This window comes from Chelonoidis abingdonii, chromosome 19, assembly GCF_003597395.2.
Source record: "Chelonoidis abingdonii isolate Lonesome George chromosome 19, CheloAbing_2.0, whole genome shotgun sequence".
In the NCBI taxonomy this organism is placed as follows: Eukaryota; Metazoa; Chordata; order Testudines; family Testudinidae; genus Chelonoidis; species Chelonoidis abingdonii.
This window is the reverse complement of record NC_133787.1, coordinates 19791211-19806447: the sequence shown is the minus strand read 5'-3', so window position 1 is coordinate 19806447 and position 15237 is coordinate 19791211. Positions and strand designations below refer to the sequence as shown.

Sequence of the window (15237 nt, the reverse complement as noted above, 5' to 3'; positions counted from 1 at the left end):
ATGTCACTGGTACGCAGTTGTGTTCTGAATGACAGCACGGTGCTGCACTGACAGTGCCCGAGGCGACGCTCTGTGGCACGGAGCCTAGGTAAGGCAGCTACCCGGCAGAAGGCAAGGCTGCAGGGCGGGGGACAGAGCCGTGCCTGCGCACCCAGCCGCATGCTTGGCTGACGTCACGCTGCGTCCATCGGCAAGCGCAGTCTGGCTGGCTCGCTCCCGCCCAGCCGAGGGGGGCGGGGTGTACGCTCGTACGTGCGTGCAGGAGGGGGCACGTTATCCGCGCGGCGCCGCGGCCACCGGTGGGTTGCGCCCAGGAGTGACTGAGGTGATCCGCTCGAGACGCAGTTGCCGCCATGTTGTCCGTGGCCGCCCGCGCCGGCCCCTTGGCTCCGTACCTGTCGGCCGCGGCGCACGCCGTGCCGGGCCCGCTGAAGCCGCTGGCGCCGGGGCNGCCCCTTGGCTCCGTACCTGTCGGCCGCGGCGCACGCCGTGCCGGGCCCGCTGAAGCCGCTGGCGCCGGGGCTAGTGCCGCAGGCCGAGAAGCTGCTGCTGGACCCGAAGGGGCCTGTGCTGTGCCGGGAATCGCTGAGCGGCCGAGCGCCTCGCGGAGGCCTCGTCGCCACCGCCAGCCTCAACGGTGCGGGACAGCGGTGGGGGCAGCCTGGGGACGGGGCGCTGAGATGGGCCCGGTGGGGCCGCAGGATCGGGAGTGTTGTTGGTTCATGTGGGCCTTGCTGCCATGGGGAGCAGCGCTCGGATCACTGCGGCGCGGGGTGTGGTGGAGGGAGGGAGCCAGCCCGGGAGGAGACTCGTACCACCAGCGGCCCCCAGCTTCAGGTCACTGTGTGCGAGGGGAACGGGCCAGGCCTGCGTCTGGCCCTCTGCATCCTCACGTCAGCGTTGGCTTAGGCCTTAGGGGTGACCTTGGAGGCTGGAGCTGCACTTCTCGTGCTCGGGTTTCTTCTACAGCTCAGCTGTGAGCTACTGACTCTGATCTGCACCCCAGGAAGTGTTTGTGGCTGGGCCCAGCACAGGAAATCTTTTCAGCCCACATAGGACCTGGTGCAGCGGTGCTGTAAATCTTCACTCTGTGCGGGACTGAGGGAGACTGGGAATCTTGAATAGTTAGTGTGTTTTCTATACTTCAGGAAGTAATTGAATCTAATCCAGGGCAAACTGTGTGATCACAAGCAGTGATTTTAAACAAGAGTTTGTGCTGGACTCCTGGGTAGGTACTCTGGGCAGGATTTCACTTTGCTGCTCCAGAAGGGGAGAGAAAAGAAAACACTGCATGTAGCACCTTAGCAGTACTTAATTGTTTTAACTACAAGTGAAGGACTCCATCTGAGACCAAAAGTGAGAGGATTCTTTATAGTTACAAAAACAAGTTTTAATCTTGCAAGTAGACTCATGCCATCAGCCTCAATATTGTCCAGTTCATGCAGTGTTTTGCAAGTGTATGCGCAATGGTACTAACACAGAGTAGTTCCTTTTAATAGACTGTTTGTCTAGTGGATGACTTTACAGGACTTAATTTTCAAACTTAGCAAAGTCAGCTCTCCATGAAAACTTCCCTTGCAAAACTTCAGTATAACCCCTTTTCCAATAACACTGTCCATGTGCCAGTTTTTAAAACAGGATGTATTTATTCCATTTTCCTATATTAAAAAAATGGGCTTACATATGTTGGTGCATAAATATGGAGACAGTGGGCGTGCACAGATATTCACCAGGTGAAATGTGAAATGCCACTAGGCCTGGTCTACATTGACTCAAGTCTTGTTTAAAATCAGGTTGAGGACATTTCTCAAGGTCCAAGCATTAACCTAGTTTCTAGAGATGGCAAGGCAATGAGGGTATAAGCCTGCACAGAATGGACAGAATAGTTTCTCTCAGCTTCCCGATTGCCCTTGCTTGATTTAGTTAATAACATTTTTATTGTAAATGGAAAAGTTGCAGCTGCACCTAAAGTGGCCACTGAATGTATGTGTTGGGGGGAGGGAGAGTCTCAAGTTCTGAGTGACCAGCTTGAGACTGTTGTGGCTTGATTTTTCAGAGGAGCAGAGTACCTCCACCTTCTCTTGGTTGCAAATCAACCTCAGTCTCAGTTTTTGGGAGCAGAAATTGCACTTAGAATTAGCAGCTGCTTCTGAAAATTTTGGCCTATATCTGACATAATTGAGATACAGACATAGAACTCTGCATGACAATTTTCAGTCACATTCCAGCGTCAGAACCCCACTTTACAATCTTTAATTCAAACTGTCTTGTGTGCTGCTCCGTTGTACAGAAGTCATCAAAATCTCCCAGTTCAGTGGCATGTAGTAATAGTTTTCACTGTGTGGTCCCACAGTTTACACAGATGTTGGGAACTACTGTTCTTTGTGGAAAGATGCTTTTGTAGTGATTACAGTTACACAAATATTTGAGGCTGACATTCTGCTATAAGATACACATCGTGTCATTAATTTGACTAATACTTGAGTGGTTCCACTGAAGTCAGAGTAAAGTACATGTATAAATATTTGCAGGTGTGTGACCTAAATGCTTTTTTAAATCCATGTTTCTTAATGGGAAACTTTAAAATGAAAAAAAAAAAAATCTCACTTTAAGGATTTTTCATAGTCTTCCCTCCCTCCTGCCTATGGTATTCGTCAGGTTCAGTGTAGAACGTTAGCATGTATAATAGGCTACCATTTAACTTAGTACTGTCTCCAAAAAATATATAAACGAATAAAAAAATTGATTTTAAAGTTTTAAGTTTTGGATAAATCATCGCTGATAAGCAGTCTTTCAATAAGAAAAGTATGGAAGGGAAGACTTAGCAAGGAAACAGATTTCAAGCTTTTAAGAGGTTATAGAATTTTAAAATATTCTTTAACGTTGTTGTATTTTAAATTGTGCCAGGGCTTTTTAAATCATTACATAGCTCAGTTGTGAATATAGTGTCAGATACTGGTGGGGGTGGTGGAGGTCACATGATGGAAACTGGTTAGGTTTCCCAAATGATTTTATACTACCACAACAGGATGTTAAGTGTTACTTTCCAACAATATGCAGTTATCAGGTTTACTGTTTACAGAAAATATTATGGACCTCTTTCCAATTTTACCTTGAATTCCTGGAAACAAAAAAAAGCTTCATGGTAAATATAGTACTAGGTTTTTATTATGAAGATGCTTGTAGTTAATAGTATTTACCTTTTTGTTGCAGCTCCAGCTAGTATTCGGTACATCCACAATGATGTTACAGTACCTGACTTTTCTGACTACCGTCGCCCAGATGTTTTAGATAAAACAAAATCTTCTCAAGAGAGCAGCGATGCTAGGAAAGGGTTTTCCTATTTTCTAACTGCAACAACATGTGTAGCCTCTGCCTATGCTGCTAAGAATATTGTCACCCAGTTTGTTTCCAGCATGAGTGCTTCTGCTGATGTGTTGGCACTGTCAAAAATCGAGATCAAGTTGACTGAAATTCCAGAAGGCAAGAATATGGCTTTCAAGTGGAGAGGGAAACCCCTTTTTGTGCGTCACAGAACCCAGAAGGAGATTAATCAAGAAGCTGAAGTACCTTTGACTGAACTAAGAGATCCACAGCATGATTTAGACAGAGTACAAAAACCAGAATGGGTTATACTGGTAGGTGTTTGTACTCATCTTGGTTGTGTACCCATTGCAAATGCTGGAGATTTTGGTGGTTATTATTGTCCTTGCCATGGGTCGCACTATGATGCGTCTGGCAGAATTAGAAAAGGTCCTGCTCCAGCCAATCTTGAGGTTCCGTATTATGAATTTGCTTCTGATGACTTACTTATTGTTGGTTAAATAGCTGGACATTTGTCTGCTTCATCTTTGCTGCATGAACATTGTGAAAAGGGGGTTAATATTGGGGTGTGGTATAAAACGAAATGATCCTAAAAATATACCGAATTGTCTAAAGTCATTCTTACTAAGGAGTATGCCTAAATGCTTCTCAATAAAAAAAAATCAAACTGAGTGATCTGTCATTTACTTGCTGTTATAAAATGCTGTTAGTGTCTAATTACTGAAGAAATCTTGATGGCAGTACCTAATAAAAAAGTTATGGATGCCCTGTAATAAGTATGGGGTGATGTAGCATTGGAACAAAAAGCTTAAGCTAGAATTTTCATATTTAATCCTAGCCAGTGTCCAGAAAACCTTTGCATATAGAAGAGGAAAATCAACCTGGGAACAACTCAGTTGTTTTAGGGAACAGATAAAAACTAATCCTTAAGAAGCAAACTTAAAAAAAAAAAATCCCTACTGATAGTTACAGACTTGTTTTAGTTTGAAATATCTTGCTTTCTACAGCAGTCTACATCGGTTATGACTGATGGTAGATGGAGATAAACTGATCATTCAAAAGTAATTCAAGTGTAGTGAGACTCCTGTATGTGGTTGTATGCCAGAAAAGGCAAGTTCTAATCTCATTAACTTCTTAAATAGAAGCAGTTAACTAGCAAACAAAATAAAGTTTACTACTGGGAACTCAACTTTCTAAATCCACTCCCCCCCGCCCAAAATCAAATCATAGGCAAAGTCAGACCAGGAAGCATGATAATATTCATCTATTCATGCTTTAGGACTGCTAATATTTATATTTGTGCTTTCACACACTTTCAGTCCATAAAGTTAGATGAATCATCATAATGTGAGAGAGAGCCATAATCCTATCCTTTTTTAAAGCATGTGTATTTTGGAAGGGTTAGTCTGTCACTTAAATCTGAAAGTGTCCTCATTTTAACATTGCCACAAAAGGAGATGCTGTTTCCAGTGGTGGGTTTTATATAATATATGCACAACTAAAAAAACTGGAAATCTATGCTCCTGGGTTTTGTGGCTTTAAGAACAGACTGTCGTATCTGAGTAGCATAATTCTTCCATGTATGACTTGTGTAACCTCATAACAGCTGTTAAATTCTGCAACTCTTCAACCTCTATGAAACCATAAAGTGTTAACATAAAACATTTACTTCACTTTGCAATATTTGTCTGGCATTAAGCTGAATACCTCTAAGCTAGTGTTTTTAAAAACTGCTTTCTCTACCTATATTGCATGGATTCCATTCTATTAATTTTACTTTTTTTTTTTTTTTTTTTTACTAATGAACATTCCTAAATTGCATCCAGTCACTTTTATTGAGTCACTATTTCTTGTCAGTCTCTGCTGTACCTCAGCTGGCTTTGGGGGAGAGAAAGCAAGACTAGTTGAGTATTACAGCAGTATGAGCTCATATTCATAGAATTAACGGTTTATTATTTGTGATAACACTTTGTTTTATAATGGATATTCACAGAATCTAGGTAGGTTCACTTGATGCCAAAAGCCTGTACTGGCAGCAAGCCAGGAACCTGAGTGTGCCTAATTTACATATATTCAAGCATATTTGCTTGGATTTTCCTTGACAGTTGAAAACAAATTACTTGTTTAAGTTCACTACCAATAATGCGGTATTATCTTCAACTTACATTTATATTGAGGGAAAAGGAGGAGGTAAGGAAAATAACTTACTACTTTATGAACACTTGCTAATCCATAACTCCCCTGTGAGCTAGGTAAATCACCATATTCATAAGAATTGTGATATTCAGAACAGCAGTTGATGCAGTCTACTCTTTCATGTTAGATACTAGCCAGAACCAGATGCTTCAGTCAATGTTGTAAGAATTAACGCTGGGCAAGGGATGATAATTTTGTTTCAGGGAGGATTTTGAAATGTATTATTGAAATTTTGAACAGCCAAAATTCTTTGAAACAGAATCCAAAAGCTTTTTTTTTAAAAAAAAAAAAAGCATCTGAATAATTAATTTCTATAACTTTAAACTAAATTCTACCTGGAGAGCTGCTGGGGAAACTGGAACACCTAGCTGAGATGGGAGCCTTGTAAGTTATGCTCTTGAGGCTTCCTAGCTCCCCTTGAATCTGCAAGCACATAATTATTCTGAACCTACAGCATCTTACTCATGATCCATAAGTGAAACCTGAAAGATTTTACATATGCATGATGACGTATCAAAAAGAGTATAAAAAATCCATTCCAATTTCTCTTTATATATATTTTTCTGTGTTAAATATGTAGGTCTAAATAAGGGCTGCATCTGCTATTCAGTGAGATTCTGCTGTTCAGAAGTTGTGAACCAGTTTGTTTCTATTTAGGAGCCTAACATTTGAAAATGTTGGCTCTAGTTTTCAAGCCTTGTAATCTGACATGTTTGAGACAAATGTCTGTTTAAAAACAACAAACCCTGAAATAAAGGCTTTTAGCTTACACATATGCACTGATTTTCCTCAGTATTTGGGAACTGATCTATATAGGGCACCTTGAATTAACTAGTGGATTTCATGAGTTCTCCACACTCGGTGTATATGTAATCATTATATTTTGACCTGCTTAGTTTCTGCTACAGCTCTAAGTGCCTGGTAATAAGCCTCTCCCCCTATTCCTAAATTGCATTGTTCAAGAACATTTGTTGGTTTCAACTTATAGGGGTTGGGGGGGAGTTGCAAGTTGTTGGGCAAGTAGAATCAGACAAGTTAAGACCTTTAGCTTCTCCCTCCCTCCATTTTTAGGAGAGGCTGAGCTCCCAAGCTGAACCTTGAATTTATATGAACATCTTCCATTGTGTAACAGCAAATAGCCTATTAAAGAATAGTTAAAATCCCCAGCAATTCTCTTGTTTTAAACATTCATCACAATTATAACAAGCCATATGATCCTTTCAAAACACTGAATATTTTAACAAGTTCTGTCATGTTTGTGCATGTATAAAATCCTAGACTGTTCTGCAAGCATGCAAAGACCTGCCATACAAAAGTAATATGCTACTCCTTTTAGGGGCACTGTCCAAAATCACACTTGTATGTGATATTAACTACATTTTTTTTACAAGTATAGATTAGAATCTTGTAATAAAGATCAAAGAAAAAATTCTATTTACAGTTTCTTTACTTTATACATAGAATCATAGAATATCAGGGTTGGAAGGGACCTCAGGAGGTCATCTAGCCCACCTCCATCTCAAAGCAGGACCATTCCCCAGACAGTAATTTGTGTATTATATATTGTTTCCCTGCCATAGTCAATTTCTGTTTAGTGAGTCCTTACAAGAATGGGGGGAGAAAAATACTAAAGGATGCAGATGTAAAACTACAGAAATTTGCAGACACGCTTAGCTCCTAATGTTTTAAACTCTGTTAGGAATTGACAAGTTTCAAGTTGACAGTCTCCTGTTATAGTTAATCCCTCTTTTCTGTTACTCTTTTACCCCAAGGAAGTTGAATGATTTACTGAATGGAAGGTTTTCATCTTTTAATTTTCTGCCCTGTGGTATGCAGGAGGTCAGAATAGATTAGTAGTTCTAAGCCTTTTGGGGTTTAGGACCCATTTGTAAACCTTGATGGCCTGTCACAACCCAGTGACCCTCATGAGATGCCCCAGACCTGAAGTTGTACAAGGGTATTGATTCCTAACAGTGCAGCCTTAAACAACTTTCACATGTATAAGATTAAGTGAAGAAGTTATTCCAAAATTTAGCAGTATAAGTGCTAATGACTTTCCCAAAATATTCATTTCATGGTATTCTCAAAATACATTTTAATGAAGGATAAACTGACATGCACAGAAGTTGTGACTTTTGCACAGTTGTCATACACCAGGTCAGTCACTGAACCAGGAATAGAACCTTGCTTCCAATGCCTCAAGTCTAGCCACTAGAAGCATGCCTTCTCTTATACATATGACAACAAACTCCAGTCAAGTTACTGAATATGATGCTTCAGTTGAATTAAATTCATAAAAAATCTTGCCAAAGAAATTAATATAAACACATTAACACTGAGATGTTTTTGAATGAAGTGCAAGTTTAATTATTGTCTGAGTGGAATATTTTCAGTTTTGTTTTTAACCTTAAACCCTCCAGAGCTCAGGATTTTGGAAGATTCAGATACTGATTTCTTTAAAAAGGAATAGAGAACATTTTTCAAGTCAGAGCAGTTTTCCCATTTTCAAACAACAGATCTTTTATGAGAAATAAATATTTAAAATGGGGTCAATGTATAAAACGCAGTTAAGACCAGTTGTCGAGGAAAATGGCAGTAAATAAGGCATCAAAATGAAAAGAAGTCTTAATAAAATTCTTACGCTACAAAAATGGCTCCACCCTTTGACAAAAGTAGGTTTCTGTTTCCTTGTTGATTAGTGATTCCAGCAGTTCAATATTTTCCAGATACAGGAAATTATGACATGAAAAGTGATAATTCTTCGAGTGCTTGCTCATATCCATTCCAGTAGGTGTATGTGCCGCGCGTGCACGTTCGTTGGAAGACTTTTACCCTAGCAACTCCAGCGGGCCGGCAGGTCGTCCCCTAGAGTGGCGCCGCCATGGCGGGTGATATATATCCCTGCCGGCCCGCCCGCTCCTCAGTTCCCTCTTACCGCCGTGTCGGTCGTTGGAACTGTGGAGCACGGCATAGCTGATCTCCACGTCCCTAGCTTCTCTTGTTCATCGTTATAGTTCTAGTTTTAGTTTAGTCATAGTTACTTAGTATAGTATAGTTGTAGTTATAGTTCTTGTGTGTGTGTATATGTGTGTGTATATATATATATACACACACACACACACACACACCTATTTAGTTAGCGGGTTAGGGGCTCTAGCCCTCTCCGGCGCCGGGCTGATGCCTGGTTCGCCGGGGTTCAAAGCGTGCTCGGCTTGTAAAAAGCCGATGCCCACACGTTTCGGAGAAGTCCGCACTGCAAAGCCTTCCGGCCGTGACTAAAGAAGAGCGAGACCAGCGCCTCAAAACGCTCCTATGGAAGCGGCACTTCACCCCGCGCCCTCGGCACCGAGCGCGGCTCCGGCACCGGATCCCTCCAGCACCGCGAAAACGCAGCGGCACCACCCTTCTCCGGCACCGCCTCCTGGGAAGAGGCCCTCGACATCCTCTACCCCGGCTAAGCAGCCCCGTAAGGAGCACCCGATGCTGACGCTGGCCGTGCCAGGGGCTTCGTTGACTCCGGGCCCGGTGGGTCCGTCAAGTCCGATTCCTCCTAGCTCCCCGCCAAGATCTGGGGTAGAGCTCATAGTCCCATCCATGCCCGAGACATTCTCGTCGGCAAGGGGCCTTATTGCCTTGACGGAGCCTGGGCTGCCCCAACCCCCGGCACCGCTGGTGTGGGTTCTTCACTCCAAGGGCAAGCCAACCCCGATGCGAGCACTGTCCCTGGATTCTCCAGTCCGGCACCGATCCCGATCCCGGCACCGATCCCGGGGGAGATCTCCCTCGAGGCGCCGCTCGCAGTCCTGGCACCGCTCTCCCTGGCGGCACCGGTCGTACTCGCGGCACCGGTCGTCTTCGTGCCGATCTCGATACTCCTGGCACCGCTCCGGTTCCAGCCACCGCTACCGGCACCGCGACTCAAGGAGCCGCTCACGGCACCGAAGGTCCAGATCCAGGTCGACCTCCCGGCACCGCGCTGGTGGCAGGTCCCGGTCCCGATCCCGGCACCGGTACACCTCGCGGCACCGCTCTCTGGCACCGAGGAGGGCGTCACCATCAAGGGCGCTGGACTCTCACTACCCGCGTTCGGCCCCCCCGTGGCCCTCTCATCAGGGTTCAGTCTCTTCACGGGTGGACAGCGTGTACCTGGATGTTGACAGACCCACCGCCCTTTTTCCAGAGGGTCACCAGGAACATGGTCCGCATCAGTGGGGCTTCTGGACACCCTGGGCATATCAGCAAGCCCAGGGGCCTCAGCACTTCCTACCACATGCGTCTGGCTCAGAACGTAGGGCTCCGGAGGCTACTGTTTCGCGCCCCCCCACCATCCCCTGCAGAAGAACAATCGTCCCCCCGCCAGAGGCTGAACCCCCGCAGGTGCCAGAGCTGGTTCTCCAATCGGACCCGCCACCAGACCCACTTCTGCCAGGTCTCTCCTCGTCATCCTCGCTGGATGAGGCGGTGGCGGGGACGACGACCACCGGTCCCCCCCCCGCTGGACCTCAGAGCACACCAGGATCTCCTCAGGCGCGTTGGACAGAACATGAGCATCCAAGCTGAGGAGGTCTCCGAGGTTGAAGACCCAGTCGTCACCATACTTTCAGCAGATGCGCCCACTCGTGTCGCCCTACCCTTCATAAAGACCATACAGGCCGATGCCACCACCATCTGGCAGTCACCGGCTTCCATTCCCCCCGCTGCTCGGGGTGTGGAGCGCAAATATATGGTCCCTTCCAAGGGATACGAGTATATGTATGTGCGTCCAACCCCGTGTTCCCTCGTCGTTCAATCTGTGAACGAGAGGGAACGACATGGGCAAGAGGCTCCAGCCCCAAAGTCTAGGCAGGCGCGACGTATGGACCTGCTTGGCCGTAAGGTCTACTCCGCAGGAGCGTTACAGCTGCGGATCTCAAACCAGCAAGCGCTGCTCAGCCGCTACTCATATAACACTTGGGCGGCGGCTGATAAATTTAGGGAGCTTCTCCCACAGGATGCTCACCAAGAGTTCAATGCTCTACTGGACGAGGGCAAACGGGTCGCATGCACTTCGTTACAGGTGTCTTTGGACGCAGCAGACTCAGCCGCCAGGACTCTGGCCTCCGGGGTCACTATGCGCCGCATCTCCTGGCTACAGGTCTCTGGCCTTCCTCCAGAACTCCAGAACACAATCCAGGACCTTCCGTTTGAGGGCCAGGGCCTGTTTTCTGACAAGACAGACCCTCGCCTACAGAACCTCAAGGACAATAGGGTCATTATGCGTGCCCTAGGGATGCACACGCCAGTAACACAGCGTCGACCGTTCAGGCCTCAGCAGCAGCGCAGGCCTTTCCCACCACCCAGGCAAAGGCAAGACTTTGCCAGGAGACGCAATAGAAGTGGCAGGCGCAGACAAATCGGGCCAACCAAGGGGGCCAAACCAAGGTCCCTCCAAGCTCCTCCGGTCCGAAGCCGTCATTTTGAAGGTGTGCCCGGGGGCGCTGTACCAGTTCTTTCCGTGGATCCATCTCCTCCTTTTCCAAACCGTCTCTCGTTTTTGCCTCCCGGCATGGTGCCAGCTTACCTACAGATCGTTGGTCCTCCGCACGCTGCGGCTTGGGTACCACCTGCAGTTTGCTTCGTTCCCGCCTCCCGCCCCCCTTCCTCGTCCTCTTCAGGGACCCCTCTCCAGAGCAGACCTCCTCCCAGGAGGTCGCAACTCCTCGCCAAAAGGGGCTGTAGAGGAGGTTCCAGAGAATGAGACGGGCAGGGGGTTCTACTCCGTTACTTCCTGATCCCCAAGGCAAAAGGAGGTCTCCGACCCATCCTCGACCTAAGGAGCTCAAAAAACATCTACTCAAGCTGAGATTCTGCATGGTTCCTTGGTACCATTATTCCTTCCCTGGATCCCGAGACTGGTACGCCGCCCTCGACATGCAGGATGCATATTTTCATATAATCCATTTCCTGCCCCATCGAAGTTTCCTTCGCTTTATTGTTGGCGGCCGCACTATCAATTCACGTCCTCCCGTTCGGACTCTCCACGGCCCCGAGATGTTCACCATGCATGGCCGTAGTCGTCACCTTTCTTCGTCGCAGTCGGGTACACGTGTTCCTACCTCGACGAGCTGGCTTATCCGGGACCTTCACAGGATCGAGTCCACGCGACGTCCGCATGTCAGCCGCATTTTCTCAAGTCTCGGCCTGTTCTCACCGAGGAGAAGTCCCACCCTATCCCCTGCTCAAGGATAGAGTTTATTGGAGCCGTTCTAGACTCGACATAGCCAGGGTGGTCCTTCCGTCATGGTTCCATACGCTGTCAGCCATCATCCACAGGCTCCAGGCAGCACCTCTGACCTCCCTGCGCACTTGCCTGACACTGTTGGGCCACATTGGCGGCCTGCACTTTCGTCACGGCGCACGCTCGACTGCGCCTCCGGCCCCTGCAGTCTGGACTCATCTCTCAGCTCCGTCCAGCCAGGCGCCCGTTGGACACAGTGGTCCACGTTCCCCAGGCATCGTCCTCTCTCTCCAGTAGTGGCTGGACCAGTCCGTCGTGAGTGCAGGGCTTCCATTCCATCGCCCCAGCCCTCGCTGTCCCTGACAACAGACGCATCAGACTTGGGGTGGGGGGCTCACCTAGGGAACCCTACGGACCAGGGTCGCTGGTTCTCCTCCCGAACTCGCCCTCCATATCAACAATCCGGGAAGTTGAGAGCAGTCCGCCTGGCTTGTCACGCGTTCCGTCGACAGATACAGGGCCCGCGTGTTTCGGTCTTTATCGACACACAACGGCAGTATACTACGTGTGAACAAGCAGGGCGAACGAAATCCCCTCTTCTTTGTCAGGCAGCATGATACTGTGTGGCCTTTTGCATAGCCCACTCGGTTCACTGATCGCCTCCTACTTGCCCGAGCTCGAAATACCTTGGCGGACCGTCTCAGCCGGTCTTTCAGTCCCACGAATGTCCCTTCGCCCGGACGTCGCCCTTGCTCTTTCCGACGGTGGGGCATTCCACACTGACCTCTTTGACCACGCAGGAACAGGAAGTGCCCGATGTTCTGCTCTTTCCAAGGTCACGAGCTGGCTCAACGGCAGACAACTTTCTGATTCCGTGGGCAACGCACTTTTCTATGCATTCCCCCCGTCCCGTTAGTCCACAAGGTCCTTCTGAAGGCGCGCAGGACAGGGCCGCTTGATTCTCATACGCTCCGGCATGGCCCCGTCAGCATTTGTACTCTCTGCTCCGACCTTTCGGTAGTCGGCCCTGTTCTCCTGCTCTTCACCTGACCTGAATCACGCAGGACAACGGCCGCTCTGTCACCCGGACCTCCAGTCGCTGCACTCTCAGCGTGGTCCTGCGTGGCTAACCCGGTCCGAGTTGAATTGCTCTCCCCAGTGAGGCAGGTACTTCTGGGAAGTAGAAAACCATCTACGAGGGCAACGTACATAGCCAAATGGAACGTTTACAGCTGGTGCGCGGAGAGAACGCTTCCCCACCGATGTTCCATCCCATTGTTTTAGATTACTTGGTCACTCAAGACAAGGCCTGGACTGTCTCTCTCCGCGTTCTACTTACGGCCTCTCCACTTCCCAGCGGGAGTGAGCTGCTCGTCTTCTCGCACATCAATGGGGTGTCCATTCTCAAAAGGGGCTGGAGCGCTTTACCCCCAGGTCCGCACCCAGCCCCCTCCTGATCTCAACCTAGTGTTGTCCCGTCTTATGTCTCCGCCATTTGAGCCGCTGGCTACATGTTCCTCCTCTACTTGTCCTGGAAGAGCGGATTCCTGGTGGCAATTCAACTTCACTCGGCGCGTATCAAGGTGCCGCGCCCTCATGGCTGGACCCCGTATACGTGTTCCATTCGGGACAAGAATGCAACTGAGGCGCACACCCGCATTTCTTTTCGCAAGTCGTCTCGGCCTTTCATGTCAACCAGGACATATTCCGCCTTCTTCTTCCAAAAACGATTTGTCTTCAAGGAGCAACAGTTACACTCCTTAGACGTGGCGTCAGGGCGCTCGCCTTTTATATAGATTGAAACCAAACCCATTCCGTAACTCCACCCAGCTCCTTTTCGCCGTAAGCTGAGGCGAGTTATAGGGGTTGCCCAGTCTTCCTCTCAGAGGATTTCCTCGTGGGTGACTTCCTGTATACGGACCTGTTAACAACGCCTGGCCCTCTCTCCTCCAGGCCGAGTAACGGCGCACTGTACTAGAGCCCAGGCTTCGTCGCGCATCTTCTCGCACGCGTAACCCGTCCAGAGATTGCCAGGGGCAGCGCCTGGTCGCTCCGTGCACACCTTGCTACCCATTATGCCCTGTCCAGCAGTCAGGGATGATGCACCCTTCGCTCTGTTGTGTTGCGCACTGTGACCCTCACTCTGACCCCACCAGCTTAGGTAAGGCTTGGGAATCACCTACTGGAAAATGAATGAGCAAAGCACGCGAAGAAGAAAACACGGTTACCTCACCTTTGTAACTTTGTTTTCGGGATGTGTTGCTCATATCCATCACATCCGGCCCTCTCCCACTGTCGGAGTGCGGCAAGAAAGAACTGAGGAGCGGGCGGGCCGACAGGTTAATATATCACCCGCCATGGCGGCGCCACCTAGGGGCGACCTGCCGCCACGGGAGTTGCCTAGGGTAAAAGTCTTCCGACGAACGTGCACGCGCGGCGCGTACACCTACTGGAATGGATATGAGCAACATATCTCAAAGAACAACAGTTACAAAGGTGAGTAACCGTGTTATCTCATTGTTCTATATTGTGTCTCCTGCCCATGCCAAGCAAATTTAGTAATTAACAGATGGACTAAGATACACTTGAGCAGAAATATTTTCCATTTAGGATGGTTGAGCATTAAAGGTTTGGTGGTACTGTAGTACTCATGGTGAGGATACACTGCGTGAATGAAAAGTAGAAATGTTCCTGTGTAATTAAACTGCTAATCACACAGCATACTCGCTTGGATGGTATCCAGTTGCGTGTACTAAAAAGAAAGACTTAGTGGCATTAACTTGCATGTATTCCCAAAGATTTAATGTCCAAGTGAAGTATGTCAAAACGGCATGTCATTAGAATGTCTCTATTTTGACTTGCTTCATTAGCCTATAATGAAAATGAAGGTCTGTGCAGATTAACTGCTGCTGCTCCAATGATGACCAAGCAGAACGCCTGTCAGTACTGCTAACAGCAACACAACTCCAATAGTGTGTCTACATCTCCAGTTGTTGTTTCATTATTGTGAACTCATTTAATTACGTACCCATATGCCATCTTGGGAACTTCCCGCACCTTTCTCTTTAAGAATGTCTCTGTAATGGTATATAAGAGGAGGAGAATAGTGTCTTAACATCAAAGCAGCAGCTTATACTGCTGTTGAAGATTAGATAATGAATGCCAACGCCTTAGCTAAAGCAACAAAATCTTAACTAACTTTTACAATTTTATTGATTTTTAAAGAATTATGCAGATTCTATTAATTTAAAAAACTGAACAGTATAATTCCCAGGTGCAGCCTACCCATCCAGGTGCACTTTATGACCCTTAAAGTAAAACATTTTATAAACGTTAGGGCCCCAATCATGCAAACACTTAGCTCATTGGGACAACTCACATGTTTAAAGTTAAGTATAAAAGTGTTTGCAGGTTAAGAATCTAATTACTGAAATCTCACAGCATCATTATGGAGGTAGAAAAGTATTTTATCCCCATGACAGATGGAGCAAGTGAGGCAC

The 15237-nt window shown here is 47.4% G+C and overlaps 1 protein-coding gene across 2 annotated transcripts; it reads left to right on the top strand.

Moving 5' to 3' along the window:
• The first annotated feature begins 297 nt into the window (after positions 1 to 297).
• Positions 298 to 5796, top strand: UQCRFS1 (ubiquinol-cytochrome c reductase, Rieske iron-sulfur polypeptide 1). 2 transcript variants are annotated; one of them, XM_075073633.1, is made up of 3 exons: positions 298 to 441; positions 527 to 637; positions 3214 to 5796. In XM_075073633.1, exons 1-3 carry the CDS (start codon positions 354 to 356, stop codon positions 3822 to 3824), a joined length of 810 nt encoding a protein of 269 aa, XP_074929734.1. In that variant the 5' UTR covers positions 298 to 353; the 3' UTR covers positions 3825 to 5796. The 2 variants fall into 2 exon arrangements, with proteins under 2 accessions (XP_074929734.1, XP_074929735.1); XM_075073634.1 differs by having other exon boundaries at positions 298 to 464; positions 535 to 637.
• The last annotated feature ends 9441 nt before the right edge of the window (positions 5797 to 15237 follow it).